This window comes from Octopus bimaculoides, chromosome 6, assembly GCF_046866305.1.
Source record: "Octopus bimaculoides isolate indiv1 chromosome 6, ASM4686630v1, whole genome shotgun sequence".
In the NCBI taxonomy this organism is placed as follows: domain Eukaryota; kingdom Metazoa; phylum Mollusca; class Cephalopoda; order Octopoda; family Octopodidae; genus Octopus; species Octopus bimaculoides.
This window is the reverse complement of record NC_142933.1, coordinates 85,212,396-85,239,553: the sequence shown is the minus strand read 5'-3', so window position 1 is coordinate 85,239,553 and position 27,158 is coordinate 85,212,396. Positions and strand designations below refer to the sequence as shown.

Sequence of the window (27,158 nt, the reverse complement as noted above, 5' to 3'; positions counted from 1 at the left end):
AGCCTGGTTGGTTTGCTTGTCTTGGTGAGATGCAGAGCACTGCTTATAGAATTAGCTCATTGATACTCTTCTCCATCCTCCTCTTCTTCTTCATCAACATTATTAACATAATTTCTTCTATTATCATTGTATATTTGCATAAGTTGCAATTTCTGTCTATTTCACCATCTTTCAATTCAAATGTGCCGTTAGCCAATATGAGAAGATTTCCCCCTACTCTAACACTGACACATGACCTGCTTGACATAGCAGCTAAATTTCTTTCAAATTACTCCTATCTTTAACAAGAGGAGAATACAAAATTTCCATGAGAAAGACAGAATGGTTACAGCTGGAAGGTGTTTGATCATAGACATGCTCAAATCATTGCTAACAACTAATTCTTATATCACAAATATCATACTTTAAAACAGTCAATTGTCTTGGAGGCAGAGTCAGTACATCATAAAATGTCTTGCAGTGTACAGCTCTCTGTGATCTGGGTTCAAATCTAGCAGAGGTCAACTGCACCTCTCATCACTTTGGAGTCGATATTTATCGGCAGGGTGAGGGCGGTGAGACTTGTGGGTGTGGCTCTGTGGCTAGAGGTTTGCTTCCCAACTACATGGTTCTATTTTCAGTCCCACTGTGTAGCACCTTGGGCAAGTGTCTTCTTCTATAGCCTAGGGGTGCACCAAAGCCTTGTGAGTGGCTTTGGTAAACAGAAACTGAAAGAAGCCTATTGTATGTGCGTGAGCCATGCAGAAGGATGGAATCCAAAACTATGTGGTTATGAAATAAACTTCTTAACCAAACAGCCATGCCAGCATTTGATGAAAGACAAACCATTCTTAACTCAACACTCTTGACCTTGCTTACTCAGGCAGAAGAACTGGTTATCACAGAGAAAAGACATGACTTACCAGTATGGCAACATGGCTGGAATAAATATGTTTACCATAACTATTACATAATGATGATGAAGTAATGATGGGGGTCACCCCCCCCCCCTGCAAACTGGGCAAAAGGACTGGAATGCTATTGGTCTCAGCATGGATTCAACCTCAGAATACATTAGGCTTTGAACTGTTGTTAGCATTATTCCACCATTTGTACCCAAATTCTTAGCAATAATAATAATAATACTGCTGCTGCTGCTACTACTACTACTAATAATAATTTCTAATTTAATAATAATAAAGATGATGACAACAGTGACATTCATAATCGCCAACATTTGGTATGTTAGCAGCATTAAGATAGATGGTTTGCTCGAAGTTCAATCCATTATTGGTTATGGATACCTCTTAATAAGTGTGCACTGGTTTTTCATAAATCAACTTGAAAGTCACAAATTAGATTCACTTTGATGGTGTTATGAAGTGTCAAGGAAATACAATTTATTAACTCTTTTGTTACGGAGCTGCTGGCTTCTAGCTTGCCTCTCACCACTTTATTAAACTGTCTATATCACATCCAATGAGTATGCTGGCATTCTTATGAACCCAACTCTGACCAGTCACAACCAGATGGACCTAGTTCTTTAAACTGCATGCAACCAATGAAAATTAGCAAATTTGTTAGTATATGTGATGTTTATTATTATTATTATTATTATTATTATTATTATTATTATTATTATTATCATTATTATTATTATCATTATTAAGGTGGTGAGCTGGCAGAAATGTTAGCATGCCAGGTGAAAAAAGCTTAGTGGTAGTTCGTCTCTCGATTCTGGGTTCAAATTTCGTTGGGGTTGATTTTGCCTTTCATCCTTTCAGGGTTGATAAAATAAATACCAGTTGAGTACAGGGGTTGATGCAATCGACTATCCCTCCTCCCCATAATATTAGGCCTTGTGCTTATAGTAGAAATTATTATTATTAATATGACAGTGAGTGGCAGAATTGGCAGCATTCTGGACAAAATGGTTAAGTGACGTTTCGTCTGCTTTACGTTCTTAACTCAAATTCCGTCAAGGTGGACTTTGCCTTTCATCTTTTCAGTTGTCTATAAAATGAGCATCACTCAAGTACTACAATTGATGTAATTGATTAACCCGCATCCCCTGAACTTGCTGACCTTGTGCCAAAATTTGAAATCATCATCATCGTCGTTGTCGTCATCATCATCATCATCATCATCATCATCATTATTAATAATAATAATAATAATAATAATAGCTGGCAGAATTGTTAGTACAATGGACTAAATGCTTAGAGATACTTCATCCATCTTTCCATGTTCTGAGTTCAAATTCTACTGCAGTCAACTTTGTGATATTATGTTTTTCCCAAAAGCTTTGAAAGTGTAAATTAAAAGCTTATTATTGGGGAACTAAATAGAATTATGGGAGGTGGTGGGTTTTAAACAACCACAATAACTGTTTGTGGCATAACTATTATGTCATGTATATTTCCAGCATGTTTCTAAGGCTGTTTTATGCTAGAAATCAAAGTTTCATAAAAAAAATTCCAGTTAATAGAATTATGGGAGGGAATGGGTTAATAAACAGCGTCCAACCAAGGCAAGTATGGAAAAATGGAAATGATGAAAATGAATACTGTAGGTGATTTGAGGGGAGATTTGGCTACTATTTCTAGCAGGCAAAGGATTGTGATTGGGGTTAAAGAATGCAACTGACAAATGTTTTAACATCATTTTAACTTTTTTGTTTTTATTAACTGTTGATCTGAACTAATTTAATTTTTTTTCTTCTTTTGTCGATGTTTCTAATTAAAAATGGAAATGAAAACACAAATTATGTTGGTTGCCTATTTTAAAGCTACATTGCTTGAAATTTTCTCTTATTTCACCTATTTCTTGAAGAAACATAAAGATTTCATTTATTTGTTTTATTTTTTTGACAAAGTGAACTAGAAGGAAAATGAATAAATTACACTAAATTCCAAATGTACTCTAGAAATTCATGGTTCTGGGGGGGGGGGGGGGGAACGTCTAACCCCCAAAAAATGGAAAAGGAAAACCTTAAATCTTTCTGTCTGGTGGTGGTGGTGGCGATGGCAGTGGTGAATCCCCCCCCCCCCACTCCAAGTTTTTAAAATATTTTTTTTTATCGATTAAGTCTTAGAGGGAGGAAAATCAGGGTGGGGTCACTTCCTAGCCTCTTCTGCTAAAATTATTTTACTGCTCTTCACATACATTTCCACATTATAAGCAATGTTAGCAGACAACTCACTTTTAGTGAGAGAACAGCTGTATAACTATTAAGTTTTTAAGATTTGCCCCTACCCACTTTTTTTCTTTTGTTAACTCTGCATGGAGTGGCTGTGTGGTAAGTAGCTTGCTTACCAACCACATAGTTCCGGGTTCAGTCTCACTGCGTGGCACCTTGGGCAAATGTCTTCTACTATAGCCTCGGGCTGACCAAAGCCTTGTGAGTGAATTTGGTAGACGGAAACTGAAAGAAGCCCGTCGTATATATATATATATATATATATATGTATGTGTGTATGTGTTTGTGTGTCTGTGTTTGTCCTCCAACCATCGCTTGACAACCGATGGTGATGTGTTTATGTCCCCGTAACTTAGCGGTTCGGCAAAAAGAGACTGATAGAATAAGTACTAGGCTTACAAAGAATAAGTCCTGGGGTCGATTTTCTTGACTAAAGGCGGTGCTCCAGCATAGCCGCAGTTAAATGACTGAAACAAGTAAAAGAAAAAAAATGTTAAACAATCATGATAATGTTTTATTTATTTTCTTCTATTTCAATAGTTATTTAATTATCTACTCATTTGCTATTCTACCCCCACTTTCTCAGTTGAAGTGGAGGGGCCTTCCCTGTCTTGTAAGTTGCTTGGTACCCTCACTAATGCCAGTAACATGCAAAAAGAGAAAGTACCCAGTACACTTGTCTGTCTGTAAGGTGGCTGGTTATTAAGAAAGGACATCCATGCAAAAGCAGACACTGGTGCTTAGTGCAGTCTTTATGCTTGCCAGCCCCCGTCAAACTGTCCAACCCATGCCAGCATGGAAATCATCATCATTTAACACCCATTTTCCATGCTGGCATGGGTTGGACAGTTTGACTGTAAACTGGTAAGCCGGGGACCTGCACCAGGTTTCAGTCTGATTCGGCATGATTTCTACAGCTGGATGCCCTTCATTAAGGCCCAACCACTCTGAGAGTGTAATGGGTGCTTTTTATGTGCTACCTGCATGGGTGCCAGTTATGAAACACCGGCATCAGCCATGACTATGATCTCACTTGGATGTTAAATGAAGGTGGTGGTGGTGGTGATGATGATGATGTTTTTTTTTTTTTTTTTTTTTTTTGCATGAAACATTGTCCCTCTCTAGGTTGTCGCTCTACAAAATTGAAAAAAAATCACTTCTAACATCTAGCAATCACATTGTTCCTTTGTTCCTTACACTTAACATTTAAAAAACAAACAGATGGCATCTTTATTTGAACAACAAAAAGTGAATGATAAATATATTTAACTTTCTTCCTTCCACTTCCCTCCCTCTCTCTCTCTCTCTCTCTCTCTCTCCTTCTCTCTCTGTTCTCAAAAAAACTAATTACCATCCTTACCTTAGGTCAGTAATTCAATGACTTCAAGTCATTATATTTATCTCCTCTCATTTCTTCTTATTTAATATTTTTTTATTTAAAAAAAAAAGATTTTTTTTTGCTGTTTCTTCTTCTTCTTCTTGCTATTGTCTTTCTTCATCTTCTTTGTTCTTTGCTAAAGTGAAGTTTCAGGTGAGAGAAAGAGAATTTTACTGGCATTCCACAGCACCTGTCCACATCCTTCAAATTCAGGTGTCTCTGGAAATTGTTCTAGCACTCATTGCTAAACCACCACCAAGCCACTCACCTCACCACCACCACCACCACCACAAATATCAGACTATTTAGTTTTTTTAGACATTTAGATGATTAGAATGGCTGAGAGGTTCTTTTTTTCTTGTTTTATTTTTTCCCCCTTTTTAGTAGGGGTCGGGCCAAACCTTTTATTAACTTTTTTTTTAACCAATTATTTTAACCTTATTGTTTTTAATGCTACTTTGAGAGTTCTAATTACTGTCAGTCAAGATAGTCTTAAGCTACTTACTCTGACGAGGTGTCTTATTTATCTGTTGATATGCTCAGCACTGCGCGCGCGCGCGCACACACACACACACACACACACACACACACACACACACGTGTGTGTGTGTGTGTGTTTGTACATAGTTTGATGTGTATTTTGCATCTTATAGCAGTTCACTGACTTTACTCTTCATCCTCTCATTAGCATAATGGCCTGGTCAGAATTAGTCTAATTTGGTGAAATTACTGCTCCTTATGTTGGTGGTCCCTACTGCTTACTGACCTGTTAACTGTTTTTTTTTTTTTTTTTTGAGTTAATAATTACTAGGATAATATGCTGGGTGGGGGTTGGTGAATCAATTTGTCTCTTGTTTTCTCTTTCTTTCTCTAGCTCTCTTACTGCCCTCTCTCTTTCTCTCCTCCCTTCTCTGTTAATGCATAAAACTCCCACCATTTCCCCCCCCCCCCCATGAAGGTAATAGTAATAATAATAATAAGCCTTTCTATTAAAAACACAAGGCCTAAAATTTTGGGGAGGGTACTAGTTGATTACATCGACCCCCCCCCCCCCCAGTGTTTCATTAGTACTTAATTTATTGTTCCCGAAAGGACGAAAGGCAAAGTCAACCTTGGTGCCTTGGTGGAATTTGAACTCAAAATGTTAGGAGGGACGAAATGCCGCTAAGCATTTTGCCCGGCATGATAATGATTCTGCCAGCTCACTGCTTCAATAATAATAATAAGAAGAAGAAGAAGAAGAAGAAGAAGCCCTGATGCAGTACCAAACAGTGGCTCTCATGGCTTCTGATCTTAACTGATGGGAAGTGTTGTCTTGGTATAAAAGATGGGCTACAGTAAATATTCTGCTCAGTACCATAATTTTGCTTGTCAGTTGTTTGACCATAACCAGTTGAGCATGTCTCTTAGTGGCTGACAATTTGTGCATACTCGTCTGAAATATTTTACTCGTTTTATGTTCAAAGTAGCCAGATCTGGCCTTTCACACCTACTCAGCAATGTCATTCTAAAAATAGATAATTGCACAATAGAAATCTCAAAACTACAAGAGATAATACATAATTACCATATTCTAACGTGCATAAGGACGCCCCCCCATCCCTAATTTGGATGGCTTAAAATTTGGAAAAAAGGTTTTGCAAGGTATAATAATACTATCCATGTATAAGAAAGTCCCATATTTTTTTAACCTAATTTTGACAAAAAAAGGTTCCTTATACATGTTAAAATAGGGTAATTTAAAACGATGTGGATGAATAAGTTTTACACATGACAGAGTAATCTGAATATGAAAGGGTTAAATCTGTCTTCTCTACATACTTGGATTAACTGCCTTCAATACAGCATCTTTCTACACATCTTATTTGATATATTGCTCTCTCATCAGTCACGTCTGTGTGTCTGTCTGTCTAGCCATCTAAAAACTTATTGTTTTCATTGAGTGTCATCCTTTTAACAAGGGTTTTTTTTGTTTTTAGTTTTGGTTGGTGGGGGAGGGGATATTCTATTTTTTTTTATTAAATTCTCCCACTTTATATTAAGGGGTTAGATTCTGGAGCAAAGTTTGGTAAATGACATTCTTGCTTTTTGAGTATAGGGGGGGAAAAAAGTCACAAAACTTGACCTTAAATTTTTTTGTTTGTCTCCTGCTGATCAATGAGATTTAAATTAATCTGACTCATTTACTATTAATTCATTGTCTTATAACCCCCCCCCCCCCCACCTTGCCACGCATACACACACATGTGTGTGTATGTGTTTGCATATGCATGTAGCCCAAAAAGTCATACTACCATTTAGTGTGTATATGTAAATGATAGCATGACTTTTGGAACTCTACTCCCATGTGTTTGTGTGTGTGTGTGTGTAAGCAGACAACAAACATTTATCATAATGATTTCCCTCCAAAAAAAGAAATAACATGAGGGTAATTTGTGGAATGAGAAACAGAAGCAATGATATTTATGCTTGTCTCACAAGTGTTAACGGAATAAGAGAATAAATGAATCAGGGAATCAGAACTGGGTTCACAAACTCACTTTACGGATAGTGGGGTTACATTCCTTTAAGAATTCCTTAATTATATGTTGTTTATCTTTTGGCCCCAGACCTAGTGGCTGAAGTGTTGAGCTCATCATCATAAAGTTGTGGATTTAATTCCTACACTGAGTAGCACACTGTGTCCTTGAGCAAGGCACTTCATTTAACAGTCTACTCAGCTGAGGTACTGGTGTAAGCTTCTCTCTCCCTCCAGATGTCACATCCTTATTGTTCCATTGGGTCAAGGTGTAAGAGGACCAAGAGGGTGTCTACATCTGTTCATGACTACATTGGCACTTAACCTTTTTATTACCAAATTTCTGTTGACATATACTGCCTTTTGTTTCAATTAATATTTAAAATAATGAATTTAGTGAAATAATTTCTGTCATTATTAAGCTGGTGTTTGGAACATGACTCAACAAAATTTTCATAGAAGATTATGATTTAGATCACTTTAAAACACTGAGTTTGTGTTATAAAGCAGGGTCTGTACAGATGATTCAGCTGCTAGAAATAGCAACCAAAATCTCTTTCAAATCACACTCTTCAGTTGGGAAAAAAAAAAAAAAAAGACAATAAAAGGTCACATTGGATAAAGTAGTCCAAGATTCACTATGTTGGTAGGAGTGGGTTAAGATGAGATAGTCATTTTTGGAGCATCTTTGATCATAAATATGCCATATCAGGGCTGAAAAACCTGCTAAATTTTCTTCAAAACACATTCCTACAGTGTTTAAAAAATATGCATTTTGAATTAATGTAATCTTCGGTACCCTTTGTCTTGAGAGAAAAGCAACAGAATGGTCATCATATAAGCGCCTAAGATCATAAGGTCTGCCCTATCGGTTCCTAACATTTGACTGAACAGCACCAAATATTACATAACTATTCACTAAAGACAGATAACTGTTATCACATTGAAATGGTTTCCTATATACAAAATGAATAGCAAAACAGAAATAGACTTTAGTTTAATGCTGTAGTTATTTCACAGTTGCTGTTAAAATATAATCAGTGTGCAAACTAATGCTACTAACTACTAGGCTGAGCTATTAAAATGCTTTTATTTGTTTTTTTGTTTTTTTTTTGGAGGGGGGTATTTTATTTTATTTTATTTTTTACTGCAGTTCAAGTAAATATGTTTGGTGTTGAAAATTGAAATAGTTTGCTTTTATTTATTTTATTTATTTTCAAATTATAGTTTTGGTACACTCTGTGATTAAATACAAAAAAATTAATAGTAATAACTTCTATGATAATACGGTTCTTTTTTTTTATTATGTTGTTTTTCTTGTCTGTGTTTTCCTCTGTGTCACCCACTCTCTCTCTCTCTCTCTCTCTCTCTCTCTCTCAGTTTAATAGTCGGTCGTCATTACTGAAAACATTTTTTTTTTGTTTTGGTCAAGAAATACACCTCTATGTGGGAGAATGTACGAAAAAACAACAACAGACAAGGACAGGTGGTGTAAATAACAAAAGGATGTATTAGTATGACGCTCAGGAATACGGAAAGTCTTTGAAACCTCTATGCCCTGGAAACTTCATCCAGGTAATAGCACCCACCTTTGAAAGTATTTGAGCTTGCAGAGGACTGCAGGTGTTGAAGAAGCACTTGAGGGGTACTGACTCTTTAAACTGGCGAAAGAGTCGTGATATTTCCTTAGAAATAAAATATTTGAATTATGTACAATAGTGATTTCTGAAACACATTTTCAAATTGTAATGTGAGAAACGTGACTAATGATATGACTAGGTCCAATGTTATTTCATTGTATAAGTCCTTGCCTTCTTAAGTAATCTTCTATAAAAATTCAACATAAGGTGAACTAGTTCTCACAAATATCTAAAAAGAGGTGCATGTTTAATGGGATAGTGTATGAAAAGGTGAATTATTTCCCCCCCCCCCTTGCAAAATACGCAGAAAAGCATTTCTAAAAGTCATTCAATGAAAGGAGTCTCCAGGCTACAAAAGGTCTAAAGCTCTACTCTATGCATTTGGTCACTTGACTTTCTAGAAACCACAGCCAAATTTTCCCTCAAGTCACACACTGTTATCTTAAAAATATAAATGAAAGTGCTCGTTGAATAAAGTTTCTTATATATGATGGCTGATAAAAATGGGCTGGTTGTTGCTGGAAATACCTTTGATCACTTGATTTTCTAGAAATCACAGCCAAATCTACCTTGAATCATGTGTTGCTTGAAAATAAAAATGAAAGTGTTCACTGGATAAAGTATCTTATATTTGATGGCTGATAAAGATGGGTTGGTCGTGACTGGATTGCATTTGATCATAGCTCTGCTTTAAAAAGGCTGACCTGGGGCTGAACAATATCAGTAGTTAGGGTCAGATAAGAATTTTTTTTTTCCCCCTATTCATTTCGAAAGAAAAGCCACTCTTGATCATAAAGTAATTAGTCTGGTGAAATGAGGCTATTTTCTTGAGTCAGTGAAATAAATACCAGTAATACTATTGGGATGAAATCAAACTTAGCCCGCACCCACTGAACCACCTTTGTATTAAAAACAAAACAAAACAGATAAGAACAGATTTTATTTCTGAATATTTTACTTGGCACCATGAGGACATTTCTGTATCCCATTCACAAGCTCCAAGACATCAGTTACTTGGGTCCCACAAAGCTCAACAACCATCAGTGAGAGAGATCAAGCTTAGTACCAGATTATCGTCCTTCATCATGCAGACCCATGATCAAAGTCATCCTGTCTGTTTTTTTGTTTTGCTTTGTCTGCATGATCAAGGACGATGATCTGGTACTAAAAATGTAGTTATGTGATAGTAGAAGGGCTTTAAAAGTTGAGATATACTCTTTTACTCTCTTTTACTTGTTTCAGTCATTTGACTGCGGTCATGCTGGAGCACCGCCTTTTAGTCGAGCAAATCGACCCCCAGGACTTATTCTTTGGAAGCCTAGTACTTATTCTATCGGTCGCTTTTGCCGAACCACTAAGTTACGGTGACGTAAACACACCACCATCGGTTGTCAAACTATGCTGGGGGGACAAACACAGACACAAACATATACACACATACACACACACACATATATATATGACGGGCTTCTTTCAGTTTCCATCTACCAAATCCACTCTCAAGGCTTTGGTCGGCCTGAGGCTATAGTAGAAGACACTTGCCCAAGGTGCCACGCAGTGGGAATGAACCCGGAACCATGTGATTGGTAAGCAAGCTACTTACCACACAGCCACTCCTGACATGCCTTTCTAAAATGTATTTAGCAGCAAACAGTGAAGCAGTGGGAATTGAAACCCTGTCATAATACTTACATTTATCAGCAGTTTACCTCCTCTTCCTCCTCTATTATGTTTGCAGTGTCACCATACCTGTACTAAATGTAGTTTTGTGATTGTTATCAATGAATTTCTTCCCCTTCTACTAATTATGTATTGCACTAACTCCTTTTTTTTAAAGTACACAAAGCAAGTTGAAAAATGGTTTTATTTATTTTTTTTAAATACTTGTTTTTTTTAATTCTTAGTTTTATTTATTTATTTCACTTTACAAACCATATCAGACCTTATTCACTTTTAGGGCTAGCTAGAATTGTCGTCTTTCTTGTCAATAATGAACAATTATTTTAGATATTGCTAATTATTTGTTAGTTAAAAACTTGCCTAAGGCAAAAATTTGAGTTGTATAACTTCCCCACTCTCTCTCTCTCTCTCTCTCTCTCTCTCTCTCTCTCTCTCTCTCTCACTCTCTCTCTCTCTCTCTCTCTCTCTCTCTCTCTCTCTCTCTCTCTCTCTCTTTCTCTTTCTCCTGCATGAGAAAGAGAGAGAGAGATGGAAAGGGAGAGGAAGAGGAAGAGAGCTAGCAGGAGGTGAAAGCAGTAATATGTCTTCACATAGCTGTCATGGTAATTCAAGCTAAAATCACTTCAAAAGCCTAGTTTCTGAAACACAACTGTGCTGTAATATGGCTTTCAGCAGCTGACATCACATAAAATTTAATCTGCTCTAACTTAACATGTCAGTTTTCATAATTTTTACCAGCACTCTTTCAGAAGTACTAATGCCTCACATTTCCACCCCGCTACTCATCTTACCTCCCACCATATTTCTTTCAATATATCCACAATTAGCTCTTTGTTCTTCAACAAAACAAGAGTAAATTTCAAAAACTGTTTTATTTTACATACCCACCCCCATATATATATATATATATATATATATATATATATATATATATATATTAATTTTTCTGTAATAGAATATTTTCCAGTCCTGCATTTTTTTTCTCCAATTTTCTTCTTAGAATCATGGTGTGTTTAAAGGAATCAATGCTACGGTTAGCGTATTGAGGGTACCACTAATTTTATTTTTTTGTCTGCAAATGATCCCTCATCATATCTATGAATTAGTTACAAACATTTGTTCTTCGATAGTTTTAGATTGACAAGCCATTTGAATGAGTTTTGTGTAATAATTCCCCTGTTTGTGAGTTTTTCCAAAAGTATTTCAAAAGTACGCTTTTTAATCTTTAAAAAAATTTTTTTTATACCAAACCACATGAAAATGCCTCTGGTTCTAATAAAGAACCTCTAAATTTGAAGTGTTCAGGTTCTCATTGAAGCCTTTGATCTGTAGTTCTATGTCAGAACTTTTTAAAGTCTTGCTAAAAACATCAACTTAATAATGTCAAGTTAATGGCTAAAAATTTAATATGAAAAATGATATGCGATATTGAAAAAACACTGATTTAAGAGAAAATAGCAAAAGACCCACCGGTAGGACTCAATCACATACTTGCATTCCAAAATCCCTGCAAATTTTAAGATATTTTCAAAATCAGTTGAAACACATAAGCAGTATATTTCCCCCACCCCCTTTTAGATATAAATAATGGTGCGGGCATGGCTGTGTGGTAAGAAGTTCACTTCCCCACCTGATGATTCTGGTGGTGGTGGGGTGTCAATCCCACTGTTTGGCATCTTGAGCAAGTGTCTTTTTCTATAGCCCTAGATCAACTTGTGAGTGGATTTGGCAAATGGAAACTGAAAGAAGCCTGTTATGTGTGCGTGCATGCATTACATGTCGTGATGTCCTTCATTCATCTTCTGTGCCCTTTCTGGTCAAGGGGAATTATAACCTTTCTTGGAAACAGGCGAAGGTTTGCTACAGGAGGAGCATATAGCTGTAGAAAATATGCCTCAACAAAATTCAATCTGACCCATGCAAGCATGTAAAAGTGGATGTTAAAATAATGATGGTGTGGTATATATAGGTGCAGGCATGACTGTGTGGTAAGAACCTTGCTTCCCAACCACATGGTTCTGGGTTCAGTCCTACTGCATGGCCCCTTGGGTAGCCTCAGGCCAACTAAAGCCTTCTGGGTGGATTTAATAAATGGAAACTGAAAGAAGCCCATTGTGTGTGTGTAAATAAGAGTAATCTACACAGTGTGTGTGTGTATGTCTTTGTCCCCTCATTACCGCTTCACAACCAGTGTTGGTGTGTTAACGTCCGCCTTAACTTAGCAGTTTTGCAAAAGAGACTGATAGAATAAGTGCTAGGCTCAAGAAATAAGTCCTGGGGGCAATTTGTCCAACTAAAACTCTTCAAAGTGGTGCTCCAGCATGGTCACAGTCGAATGACTGGAGCATATATATATATGTATGTATGGCTATTAAAATTCACAACAGAACATGTGCAAAATGTGGAAGGGTGTGCCTCTCAGTTGGCGGTCTAAAAAGACATGTTAAGGGAGTGCATACGGTGGCACCTGTTTCTCCTTCCTGCCAGCACAATTGTCTAGTATATAATAAAATGAGTAAAAGCTTGGCCAGGCTTAAAAGTCATAGAAGGGCATCACATGGCAACAATCATGAATCATTTCGGTTAGTCTTCTTGGCAATGGCTTTTCTCGTGTAACGAGGTTGCCGCTGCAATATATATATATATATATATATATATATATATATATATATATATATATATATATATATATATATATATATATATATATACACACACACACACCACTACCATAGCCTTTGCCCTTTTCTTACCCCTGTCTTTCCTTTCTCTCTATCAACCTCCAAAGATCAAACAATAACCTTGCTTAGCTCATCTACTTTTCTTTATAGCAGTTCACGTGCAAACAAGATTTAACAGAGTATATCAAGAAAAATGTTTGTAAATTCTTTTCTATCATAGGGTAATTGTTTCTGGCTAGAGAATTATTTATTAATTTTTCCAGTACAACCTGTTGTTGTTCTCTCAACTATAAGATGAAAGATTTATCCTCTCCTGACAGACATTTCCAACTGATTTGGTAACCAAATAACTTTAACATTAAATAATCAGACAAAAAAAAAAAAAAGAAAAGCCAACCTCTTATCTATTCAAAGAGGGGGCAATTTTTTCTTCTTTTCCGTTTTGTGTTTTGTTTCTTTTTTTTTTTCTTTTATAAATTTTAACTGTAATTTATCATCTTTAATTTACCAATACCTTTATCATCGGCAAATAATCTCCAAAAAATCAAATAAGGAAATTTGTTAACCGATATCAATTTTGGGGGGGAAATATATTCTGTATTTTTTTTTTTTTAAATGTTTTGTTTTTATTCATTTTTTACTTACTCTCTTTCTAATTTCTACTATGAGTCATTAAAGTCATTATTCGGATAAAAAAATAATAATAATGATAATAATAATAATAATAATAATAATAATAATACTGTATCTATCCATAAATGTATCTAGTAATTATATTTTATCACCAGACTAGGAAATGGGTCATTGATTAGAATGTTTTCATTAAAATTTTCAATCTGATTGGTTGTATATTTATGTTCTTGGTGAATGGCAAAACAGAATTTCTATATACACTCTTCACTTTATTCTATAGGAAAACAAAATCAGAAAACAGCAGTTTTTCTATTTGTATTTTTACTCAATTTCCTGGCCTTTGTTAATTGCCTCATTGTTTCATTTATATTATCCTCACACACAATATATGTTATTTAACAACCAATAATGTGTTGTCATGTTCTCAGTTGTATCATTCTGGATGTTTTTCTTTCATTGGAAAGTGTTGACTAGTTAAAGAATTCTATACTTAAGTATGATACTTGCAGACAGTTTTACTTGATTGGTATGTTTTCTTTAAAATAGAACGAAATATTTCTATTGACAACATATATTATCCATTGAGATTGTGGTGCCATGTTTGTTTATGTTTATAGGTTCTACATTTTGTGTATAGTTTCTTACCCAGATGCCATAAATGGTATTCAAATTCAGAATTAGAGATGTTCATGTTTTAGCAATATAACTTATGTATGTATGTAAGTTGTAATTGAAATTAAAATTTGTAGTTGAAATTGAAGGTTGTAGATTTTGGTTTCATAGGAACTTCTTGGAATGGAAACTCTGCAGCCAATTTACCTCAACTATTGTTAGCTATTATGTCTTTTCTGGAATTCAGCAGTAATACCTCATCAAGGAAACCTGCACACTCTGCTATTTTAATAATTTTACCGATGCTTTTTGGTGGAACCAACAAAAATAGTGTAAAGCTATAAATGAATTTAGTTTTTGAGGAAACTTTGTAGTATCATCAAAATTGTAAGAAAAAAGGTTTAAGAATAGGAAGTAATAGTCTTTAGGCACCTTTAACCAGATCCAACCTCTCACACATGTCATACAATGTCATTCTAAAAAATATACAAACATACCAATTGAAATCTTGAAGCCACAAGATAATACGTGATTAATTCAAAACAATGTGAATAGATAAGCAATATATTTGACAAAGTAATCTGAATGCTAAAGGGTTAAAGTGTCAAAACTGTATGTAGGTTCTCTTTCTACAATATATAGAGGTTCAAATGTAACAGGTTCCGTTAATTTGGGTCTGAATATTCTCTTTTATATGGGTAATATTTTTGTAGCAGTTAAACCAGTAGGTTTTGACTTTCTAAGAGAACCATATGGTCAGCACTGCCTGATGAGTTGGGAGGCAAAACTCGGTTGCATTAGTGAAGTCCCAATTTCTATTACATTTCATATATTGCTTTATACTTCATATTGAGTATTTCTTTTTCTCGTGTTTGTGTGCATTAACGTACAGTCACTCATTACACACACACACACACACACACACACACACACACTACTACTACTACTACTACTACTACTACACATAGGTTGTATGGAAAATTTCATCTGATTTTGATAAAAATTAGTAACCAATCATAAGTTAAGGTAAATATGAAAATTAAATATTCCCTGAGTTTTAAAGCAAAAGTAATGAATTAATTAATTATTAATTTATCAAAATTGGGTGAAACTTTCCATACGCTTCAAACACAGAGATACAGATACACAAACTCACACATACACACACTAGAACGTTTTTTTTTGTGTGTGTGTGTTAAAAAAATCATTTTCACAAGCCAAGGTATTAATTTAATGTTTCCATCTTTCACATAACTCCCAAGTTTAAAATTGTCTCTAAAAGTTACACATGATTCATATCTATTTATTCATGTATGACAAATTCTTTTTTATTTTTGCTAAAAAAGATTTTATTTATTTATTTATTTTTTCTTTTAAATTTAACTATAGTAATAAGTATTATACATACAATAAATCAAAACCTTAACTGTTCATATTTGTTGCTATATTCCAAAATAATATTATTTCTGTGTGAATTTTTCTCTCAGTTTTTGCAATTCGTAAAAATAAGCACATACAAGCATAAAACATATTTTCTCCATGCAATATTTGTATTTCTTCAGTAATATATTTATTAGAAACCTAAGAGTATGAGCTAAACTTTAGATTTTGATTTCTTTTTTTTATGATCCTTTTCATGTATAAACTCATACACTTAACTTTCTTATAAATAATAAAAAACAGAAAAAATACAAGGGAGATAAGTAAAATGAAAATTGGAGAAAATATATAGAGATATTATGTATAGAGAGATAAAAAGAACAAGAAGAAAAAACAACAGTACCCTGTATAGATGTGTGTTTGAAATATTTATAAAATTCCTGTTTGTCGTCCCAAGATCTCCTTGTCTTTCCTTCTTTTCCTTCTTTGAATATGTATGTGCCATATATACATACATGCATACATATATCTATGCATGTACACATTTGTGCAGATGTATGTGTGTATATATATATATTATAAATAGCATGCACACATGTACACACATATGTGAGGGAATAAGAGTAAGAGAGACAGTGAAGGCTTGAAACAAAGAAGAGGAATCATATGTGTGTGTGTATGTATATATATATATATATATATATATATATATATGTGTGTGTGTGTGTGTGTGTGTGTTAATGAATGAGTGAATGTGCAATAATGCATACAAACTCCAGAAAAAATGTACTGTATATAAGGTTTAGTGTTGTATAAAATTTAATCGCAGGCAAAAGTTTGAAAGCTTGACTCTGAGTTTTGCTTTTATTTTAAGCTACTACCAAAGTTTTAACTTTGATTAAATATTTTAAATATATATATATTTGCATACATCATTATATGTACAGAGGCAGTATCATATATATAGCTAGTGTGGTTTTTATCTCAGATGTGGTTATTACAAGTTGGAAACTAAGATTTCAGATATATATGTACATATATATGTATGCACAAACATATTTTATATATATACATACATACATTCATACATATATATATATATATATATATATATATATATATATATATATATATATATATATATTTATGCATACACATACACATGCATACACAAACTCGTACATAAATGCATATATTCATACTTGCACAAATAAATAAATAAATAAATATATATATATATATATCACATCAATTTTACATAAATATAAATTCAATGTGTGTAGGTCTTTATAAATTCAAAAATGTATGTGTGTGTGCTCCAAAGCCTAGATAGTTTAACATGTGGACACAGCTCTGCCATATGTTATCCAATTTCAGCATTCCTATAGTTTGAATGAGAAACGGGATGATGTTGCCTCTAAGGATTTGAACAATGATTACGTAAGTACATTCTCAAACATTCCAATAAATAAAGATTATTATTTGTGATGAGTATAACAAACTGGTCGACAGAGTAACAGCCTGCCTGAATAGATGTTATTTGGTGTCTTTCTGAAGTTTTTAAACAATAGCTTCGACAACAAAACATAAGCAACAAAAATCCTTGTTTTTAAAATATATATATATGTATGAAATAAGTAATAATAAAAATATTAAAAAGAATAATGGTAATAATTTGTTAAAGCCCCTGCATAATAAAAGTATTTTTCTTATGTGACATTACTAAAGATAATGGTTTAAAAGAAGATATATATTATATATATATATATGGGGAAAATAATAAATCATGTTTTTATCATGGTGGTAAATGAAAACTCATTTAGTGTATTTATTAAACTGTGTTGTACATCTATTGCTGTTTCAATTCATTCTTTGATTGCCTAAAGCACTTGTGTGTGTGTGTGTGTGTTTTTTTACTCCTTTTTTTGTTTTGTTGTTATTTGTACCACAATCCTTGCCTCTTCCCCACTCCCTCTCAATGTTGTGATCTATCCAATCTTGAGCCTTCTTTTGCATGTATTGAACCTGAGCTCAAATCTTAACCTTTCCACCAACCTTCTTTTTCTCCCTTGATTTCCCAGTTTCATCTCAATTGCATCTACACCTCTTCCTTTCTCTCTCTTTCTCTCTTCCCTTTATTATTATTTTTTCCCTCATTTTTCTCACCAGATTTTGTTTGTAATGTTTATAATTTCTCAGACAGTAAATATGTATTGTTTTTCTTCTTCTCTTTTTTTGTTATTCAAATGTTTTGTGTAAAACAATGATGTAAATTCATTGTAAACATTGTAAGTTGGTCGAAATTTAGTGTTGTGTGTGTGCTTAGATGTAAAATACAAGAGAAAAAATACTGAGTTTATGCATTAATTCCTGACTCTGCTTCAACAATTATGTGTGAGTGCATACGTGTGCACACATACATGCATGCATGCATATATCTATGTAAACACGCACAGAAACAAGGAGATAGTGAAAGTAATTGATGTGTCTTAGTTTTGTCGTTATTGTGGTTAGATGGCAGAACCATTAGCATGCTGGACAAAATACTTAGTAGCATTTCATCTATCTTTGCATTCCGAGTTCAAATTTTAGCTTGATCACCTTTGCCTTTCATCCTTTCAAGGTCATAGAATAAGTAGTAGCCAAGTATTGGGTTGATGTAATCAACTCAACTTCAAAAGCTGTGGACCCTGTGCCAAAATTTTGAAACCATTATTATTATTATTATTATTATTATTATTATTATTATTATTATTATTATTATTATTATTATTATTATTTGCCTTGTATGTTGGACAATTCAAAAATTTGATTTCTCTATTTTCTGTTATGTAATCTGGCCAGTTCTGAATGTAATGACTGTTTTTTTTTTTTTTTTGCCAGCTTGGGGGTGGGTCTCCAAGAGAGAACAGAGTATAAAATATCATCAAAATATGGCCTGGCACCATGCTAAATGGGCAATTGTTTTTATTTGTATTAGCCTCTCCACACACTCCCCCCCCCCCATCGCCTATCTTTAGCCCTTAAACCTCTTTTTTTTTTTTCTTCTTCTTCTTCTCTGTCTTAATTCACTTTAAAGTAACCAAATCTCTGCAGTACCTGACAGCATGACAATTTACACTTACACTGCAAGGTTTAATTATCGTGCCATGTTGATAAGTATTGTTGGTAGTTTATTGATATCATGGCTGCAAGCAACATGTAGTATAGAGTTAATACGTGTGTGTGTGTGTGTGTGTGTGTGTAACATTTTGCATTTCATCTGTGTTCTTTTTGGGGTTGTTTTTTTTTTTTTTGTGTTATGCTGCAAATGGTAGCACACATTGAAAAGTCTAGACATGTGCATAAATTGTTCAGACAAAATGTTTGTTCCACCCCCCTCTTCCACTACACATCCATGCACACACACACACACACACACACACACACACACGGAATTGTCTTCTTTTGTGCCAACCACTCAACATTGTATGTTGCAGTGCCTTGTGTTTCTGTGAGGGTTATTAGAGAACAAGATACAAGGTTCAGTCTTTTCAGTTCAGTTTGGTTGTGTAAGTATGGGTTCCCTTCATTTTTTTATTATCATTAATATTATTTTAGGTGCAGGCATGGCTGTGTGGTAAGAAAAAAGAAACTTGCTTCCCAACCACATAGCTCCAGGTTCAATCACACTGCGTGGCCCCTTGAGCAAATGTCTTCTACTATAGCCTCATATCAACCAAAGCCTTGTGAGAGGATTTGGTAGACAGAAACTGAAAGAAGCCCATCGCGCATGTGTGTGTGTGTGTCTGTTCATCCTCCAACAATGCTTGACAACCAGTGTTGGTGTGTTTACATTCCCCATAACTTAGCAGTGTTTGTCAAAAGAGATTGATAGAACCGAGGTTAAAAACTAAAAGAGTGAGGAGTTGATTCATTCGAATAAAAATTCTTCAAAGCGGTGCCCTAGCCTGGCTAAAGTCTAATGACTCAAATAATTAAAAGAGAATTGATTTCTTTGTATTTGTTAGTGAGAATGGATAATCATGAAGTTGGACACAAAGAGCATAAAGTGATGTTTCTTCCTCATGGTGTAAAAGACATATATTTGTAGATACAACTGTTATTATATTTAGATAGCTAAGTCAAGCAACATTGATCATACCCAGATCATACCCAAGCAATCTACCCTCTGTGTGTGAATAAGAAGTTATGAGGGAGATAACTCTTATATTTATAAAATTTTTATGGATGAAAGAATTGTTATAGGTTGTCTAGTTCGTTACAGCAGTTCTAATCTTAGCTCTCTTTTTGAGAAAAGAACAAAAATAAACTAGTACCTATCAGGTAAAGAGCCATAGAGCAATTCAAGAAGCTACAATGCAGCACAGCTCTGGGTTGGTCATTTCCATGCTTCTGTTTCTTTTACTTTGGGTGTATTTTAACCAGTTTGTATTTATACCAGCCATATTTGGCCCAAATATTCTCCCTGATTTATGTTCAAACTGGCCTGATCTGACCTCTCACATCTCCATTACAATGTCATTTTGAAGATAAACACTCACATTATCAAAGTATCGAAGCTAACGAGATAATGCATGATTAATTTAAAACGACACTAAATAGTAAGCTGAATGCTAAAGGGTTACTGCAAATGTAGCATTTTTTGTTTTTTCACAGCAACAAAAAGAAGTATATATTTTAACCTATAAATATAATTCAAACTATGGAGAATCATTTAGTACTTACATCTCCATTCAATGAATGAATCATACTTAGCAGTATTTTATTTGTAAAACTTCAGTTTGTATTTCTCACCTTCGTAGCACTGTTTAGAAATCACTGGATTTTCGGCATTTCACTGATAATGTCTGTTCCTCTTCCATTGTGTCACATATTCCTATTTATAAGACGAGTAGTTTAATATTGACTCGCTGGAGGAAAGCAATAAACCACAAACGTCCATCTGCTGCCTCCCTTTTAATTAACTCCAGACATATTAACAAATTGTCCAAACATGACTTTTCACATGTAGAACTCACTCCACAGGCAGACCACTATTATTATTAATATTAACATCGGTGATATGACAGAGGAATTGATGCGGAGGATAAATAGCAAAGCTGTTACAGTATCAAGTTCACTGCCATGTATTGTTCATTTCAAATTTGCCTGCAGTTGATTCAATCAGCTTGTTTCTTTTCCCTTTACAAAGAGAAGTGGGATATGTTTAAATTTTATTGTTGCAGCCTGTATTTTCCCATCTCTACTAGCAAAGATACACTAAACCTGTTTATCTGAGGTGAAAGTGCCAGTCTCGAATTGTAATTGTTGCTGGGTGGTGTTGTTTAGCTCCAGGCTGCTGTTATAAAGCAGGCCTATGATCAAAGACTTACCAATTATATCCATCCCATCTTTTCCATATACCTTGGCTTATAGATATATAACTATAGATATAGTTATATACTGAGACCTGTGTCTCCTGTTATTAAAAATGTTTGGTATGATTTAAAGAAGATTTTGGCTATTATTTCCTGTTGGTCAAGTGACTGTTTTGAAGGTCTCTGATTGACCTATCTTTGATCATAGTTAAAGAGTTTGGCCTAAGAGGCATTTGCTCTGACAATTTATGTAGAAACATCTTGATATGCAAATCTATCCTACCTATGGTACTATGAAATATTCATTAAATGTATATGAAAAATAATAATAAAGGTTATGGAAGACAGAGAACTTTTCTGTTGTGACTCTAAATAGGGGTTGCAAAGAAAGGGAATTGTATATTCAGAAGAACAGTTTGAAACTAATGTAATTCTGATATTTCTATATAGAAAACCAGCTTCCATTGAGGGATGCTTTCGTCTGGAAATGTAAGTGAAATGAGAAGCAGTATTAGCTGAAGAACATTCAAACTCTTAGATGATATTATAGTGGTTCTATAATTACAAGCATCGTGTATGTGTGAGATTCTTAACCTTCATCTTTCATGCTAGCATGGGTTGGTTGGATGGATGGTTCAACAGGATTTCATGAGTTAGGAGACTGCATTGAGCTCCAATGTCTGCTGCTGGATGCTCTTCCTAATACTAATTCATAAAGTGTACTGAGAACTTTTTACTCATGTCAACTCTAGTGAGGTCACCAAGTAACTTGCAAGGCAACCTTTTGACTGAGTTGGAGAGTAATGTTGAGGAAAGATGGCTTTATTCCCGGTGTTGAGAGGGCTGAAGTAGGTAGAGAGATAGGAACAGGTGTATTGCTGTTGAGATGACACATGACTACCCAAACTGGAAGGAGACAAAAGATGGTGGTGATGAGGCATTGGGACATACCCTCAGAGTACTTGAAAGTGTCTATAAAAAGAAAATGGGGACATGGGATCAGAAAGGATAGTGGGCAGGTACATAAGTTCTCAAGGGTGTGAAAGGAGCGGGACGATGGACCGAAGGACAACCCACTTATCAGCATCAAAATATGGTTTCTGAATAAAACTAAAGTAGTCAGTAGAAATATTTGGTCAGCTTCTGTATAGTTTAAGAACGCAGTTCATACGAAGATCAAAGATGTTCTTTGTGTATATTGCTATGGTCACCTTCTACAGACTGACACTTCTGGTATATGGACATATCATGTTGATACAGCAATTGTAGGAGTCAAGAATGTCATCTTTTTATATAATGTTGTCGTGAATTCAAGCTAAGCAGAGGAATCAAGCAGTGACCAATGAACCTTCAGAATGCAATGTAAAGGAGAGAGATGAAGGAAATGGTGACAGAAGACAGTATTATCTCCATTATGCATTTGAGTAATTTGAATGTTTCCTTACTCTCCGGTTTCTTTAACTTGAATCAGATTCTAGTACAATACGATCCACTGTTTGCCAGTTTGCTTCCTTACCTCTGTACATGCATGGACGGACGGGTGGACACACACACTCACACACATTGATTCAGAAGTTATTTACTATAAAATGGTTAACATCCAAGATCTTAATATGTCTCACCTCATTACTCCACTACACTCGTTAACCTCCCCTCTGCTCCCACCCACCCACTCACCATCAACTCAGGGGGTTCCAGGATTAACTAGTCTCCAGCCGCCTGGCCCACCCCAGGCAAATGGACTAGGAATGCCCTTTCAGCTAGACAGGATTATGATATATTATTGTGCTGTACCATTTTTAGGACAATGATTTTTCTCTCTCTCTCCTTCTCTCTCTCTCTTTCTCTCTCTCTCTCTCTCATTACATAATAGCGTTTTCCTAAAATATATAAAACATTATTTAATCAAAAATATATTTACGACAAAATAGGTTTTAAAAATACACGCAAAAAAATCGTAGCAAAATAAATATTTTGTATCATGCAAATGCTAAAAGGAGCTTCTGAATAGCTTGTGTGTGCGTGCGTGTGCGTGTGTGCGTGCGTGTGCGTGTGTGCATGCAAGCAGGTATATTTGCTTGCAAAGTGATTGATGCTTAGAATGACATGGAGATTTCTTCTCAAGGTGTTTGTTTTATTTTGCATGACACTTGTTGTATAAGATGACAAAAAAATGTCACATTTACTAATAAGGGTTTTTATAGACAACTTATTACTCCAGGCATAGAAATATCTCCCAACAGGTTTTTTTTTTCTCTTCTTCTTCTTCTTTGCTGTAATTCTTGAGCAGTCAGTGTCTTCCTGTGTGTTTGTTTGTTTATTTATCATGCTCCTTAATTTTGTATGTGTTGTAACTGACGCGATTACGATTGTCCTACGGAAAAGAAAGATCGTGTGCGATACATATTGTTATAAATCTTTGTTCCTACATGGACTGCTGCTTGTTGATTTGTTCCATCAACAGATTTGGCGATTTAGAATGCATACACCGTTTATAACAATGGCAGTTTTGTTTATATCTTTAAATATTGTTATACACTGAAACATGCGTGTGTGTGTGTGTGTGTATATATGCCATGAACCTTCTTTGAGGATTGCCTCTGGGCATGAAGCTATCGCTAATGAGATGTGAAGTGACCTGGACTAATAACATACAAAATATATTTACACTGCTCATGTATTGAGTTCTTTTCAACATTGCCATCAAAAATAACCCAGTTATTTCACATGTATGTATACATACATATACAGACATATGAAGTCATTACGTTGGTTATATATATTCACTTTTTGAGGTGTTGTTTCACCAGAAAAAATGTTATTTATTTTTATTGAGAGTCAACTAGCATTAGACAGTAAGGTGGAGTGGTAGCGGTGGTGAAGGTGGGGGTCCTAGATTTAAAAAAAAATATATTGTGTGTGTGTGTGTGTGTATTTGTTGTAGGAGGAAGATTATTGCTTTCTTCAGGCTCTGCTTTAGAAACTTTTGGAATGCTAATAATATATATAATAAAAAAAAAAAAAATTAAAAAATAATATTGAGCAGGGGTGGGAGTGGTAAGGGTGGGGTAGGGTCTGTGGCTGATTACTGTTTTCTTTTTCTTTCCTCTCTGTATATCTGTATTTGTGAAAGAGAGAGAGAAAGCTTGTGTGTGTGTATGAGAGAGTGAGAAAGAGAGAGTGGGGGGAGAGAAAGAGAAACATTTGGATTGGCTGGCAGGCCTATAGCTGTCCTTCAAGCCACCTCTTAAGACCCATGTATGTTATGGTAGTTGACTGGCTCAGTAAGACTAGAAGATATACAAAACTGTCAAGTGTCACCAGCAGCAATTGGCATGATATATTGCATAGGGCTGTCACCCCAGCTGTAGTAGAGGAGGAGAAGGAGGTGTTGACTTGGTGAAGGGGGTGGGGTGGGCCTCACGGTTATAGGGAAACCAGGGTGGAGTGGAGATTTTGGTGGGTGGTGGACGGGGTGGAATGAGCTCTGGCTAGCCAGCTCAACCTTCTCCACTTCCACCTTAACAGTCAAAACAATAATGGCTGGGCCCAGCTTTTTTACAACTAGCAAACTAGATTACTATACAGATTTATATAGCTGACTGGTAAGAGGACCCCTCTGTCACAGGCCCACATCACACAGGCCCACATATGCTAACCACTAGTTTTCAGAGAGGGTTTGGTCTTAAGGATTTTCCTTCTCTCTCTCTCTCTTTTTTTTTTTTTTCTGTTTGCAAATTCTTTCCCCCTCTTCTTTAGCATTATTTAACTTTAAAAAACTACTCCTGAAAGAAACACATGCCTGTAGATGATCACTTATTTATTCCAAACTTTATTTATAATTATCATTATTATTATTTCACATCACAATATATGCTAATATCATTCATTCAGATAGGATTATTGCTTCTGAAATGCATTTGAATATTTTACACCCATGTGAGAAGCCTTTCCTACTTTTACCTGGAGTATTTTCTCCAACATTAGCCATGGTAAGCACAACATTCCATTTCTCAATGTTTTCATCATTATCATCACCATCATCGTCATTGTGATTATTCACCTGTTGGTAAATCTGTCGGGCTACTATACAAAGCGGGCATGTTGTGGGTGTGATAGTTGTTAAACGTTGTTGTTGTTGTTGTAAATATTATCATCATCATCATCATCATCATTATTATTATTATTATTATTATTATTTAACGGAATCATACTTTCTACATAATTTATTTTGTTACTTTTTGTTCATTTTTCTTAATATGCGTTCTCTCTTTTTTTAACAAACACCTTACCAAACTGTCGGTGGGGGGGGGGGGGGGCTTTGTCTCCCTGTTCTTTGTAATCAAATCTTCTGTTGTTTTAAAACAGAATAAGAAAAGCGTATTAGTTTAAACCTGCTTTAAAAAAAAAACAAAAATGTTTTTAATCAAAGCAAAAACGAGTAACATACATTGTCAATTATTTGCATTTTACCTGCAAACTCCTTTAACAAATTAATTTTGGACACAACTACCCTAAATGGGACAGGGCTCTTTATATAGAATAATTATCAGAACATTTATATATTATAATGATATTGATAAATAATCACAATTAAATGCTGTTATTTTGTTATAGTGTACATATATATAGTTGGTGTTGACACTAGATTCTGGTATTTATTTTTCTAGTCCATAGAAAGTTGAAGAAACCTGAACAGTGCAATACTAAAAACATATATTCTGGTTTGTCATGAACTTCTATATTTTTGTAAAGTGGGGGGAGCGGTGTCTTGTAAGAAAAGCAATAATTTCCAACATAGGTATAAGGCCAGAAATCTGAAAGGTCAGGGTGGGTGGGGGATAATCGATTATAGCAACCCCAGGGCTTGACTGGTATTTTATTTCTATTAAAGCAATGTCCCTCCCCGCCATGGCAACAAGCAAAGTTTACCTCAACCGGATTAAACGAGCTGAGGGACACACAAAGCATTTTTATCTAACAATCTTAACAGTTCAGCTAGCTTGCCACTTTGTTGTGTGTCTCTATTTTTATTTTAGACGTGAGACCAGTAGTTTTGAGGGGAGGGGGCCTAGTCTTAGCTGGTTATTTTCATATCATTGTCCCTGGAAAAGTGGAAAGCAAAATTAACCTTGACAGGATTTGAACTCAGAATGCTCTGAACTGGAACCAAATATCACTGCATATTTTTTTCTTTTCCAATGTTCTACCAATTCTACTAATTCTACCAGATTACTGTTCTTATGATAATTTTTTCTAATTAAGACACAAGGCCAGCAATTTTGAGGGTAAGGGAAAAGGGGCTAGGTGCAATTCAAATTAACTCCACTCCATGACACACCCTGTGCTTGTCTGGTGCTTTGTTTAATCTACTTTGAAAGAATTAACTACAAAGTTGACCACAGCAAGATTTGAACTTGCAACATAGAAAATCAAAGAGAAGTGCTGTAAGGGCTCTCTTTAAATCCACTGCCCTCATAATAATACTTTCTACTATAGGCACAAGGTGTGAAATTTTGGCGAAGGGGGTGAGTTGATCACATTAACCCCTGTGCTCGTTGACCCCCAAAAGAACAAAAGACAAAGATAGGCTGCTAAGCATTTTGTCCAGCATGCCAACAATTCTATCAGCTCAGTACCTTAATAATAATAATAATAATAATAATATTAATAATAATTTCAAATTTTGCCACAAGGGCAGCAATTTGAGGGAGGGGATGAGTCAATGACATCGACCCCAGTTGGTACTTATTTTGTCAACCCCGAAGGGATGAAAGGCAAAGTTGACCTCGGCAGAATTTGAACTCAAAACTTAAAGATAGACAAAATACTGCCAAGCATTTTGCCCAGCATGCTAACAATTCTGCCAACTCACCACCTCAATAATAATAACAACAACAACAGCAGCAGCAGCAGCAGCAACAACAACAACTACAACAACAACAACAACAATATGAGTAGTGCTGCTTTTGGGGGGGGGGGGGTTTGCCTGTCTCTCTACTTCCTGAATTTAAATTCCCTTGGCATTGATTTTTACTTTCATTTCCCCTGAGTTGATACAATAAGTACCAGTGGTGTACTGGGATTGAATCAATCAA

General features: G+C 35.1%; 1 protein-coding gene across 32 annotated transcripts in view; it reads left to right on the top strand.

The window, feature by feature from the left end:
* Nucleotides 1-27,158, top strand: part of LOC106876393 (transcription factor 7-like 2) — a 551,963-nt gene that overhangs the window by 369,837 nt on the left and 154,968 nt on the right. For 21 of the 32 annotated variants that reach the window (XM_089354194.1, XM_089354185.1, XM_089354203.1 and 18 more), the window contains one exon: nucleotides 17,078-17,140. The exons of 10 other annotated variants lie outside the window; for them this stretch is intronic. In XM_089354194.1, coding sequence (XP_089210320.1) covers nucleotides 17,078-17,140 — 63 coding nt within the window. Of the gene's footprint in view, nucleotides 1-17,077; nucleotides 17,141-24,866; nucleotides 25,053-27,158 lie in introns of those variants that run through there. One more of the 32 variants, XM_089354201.1, reaches the window with a different exon arrangement.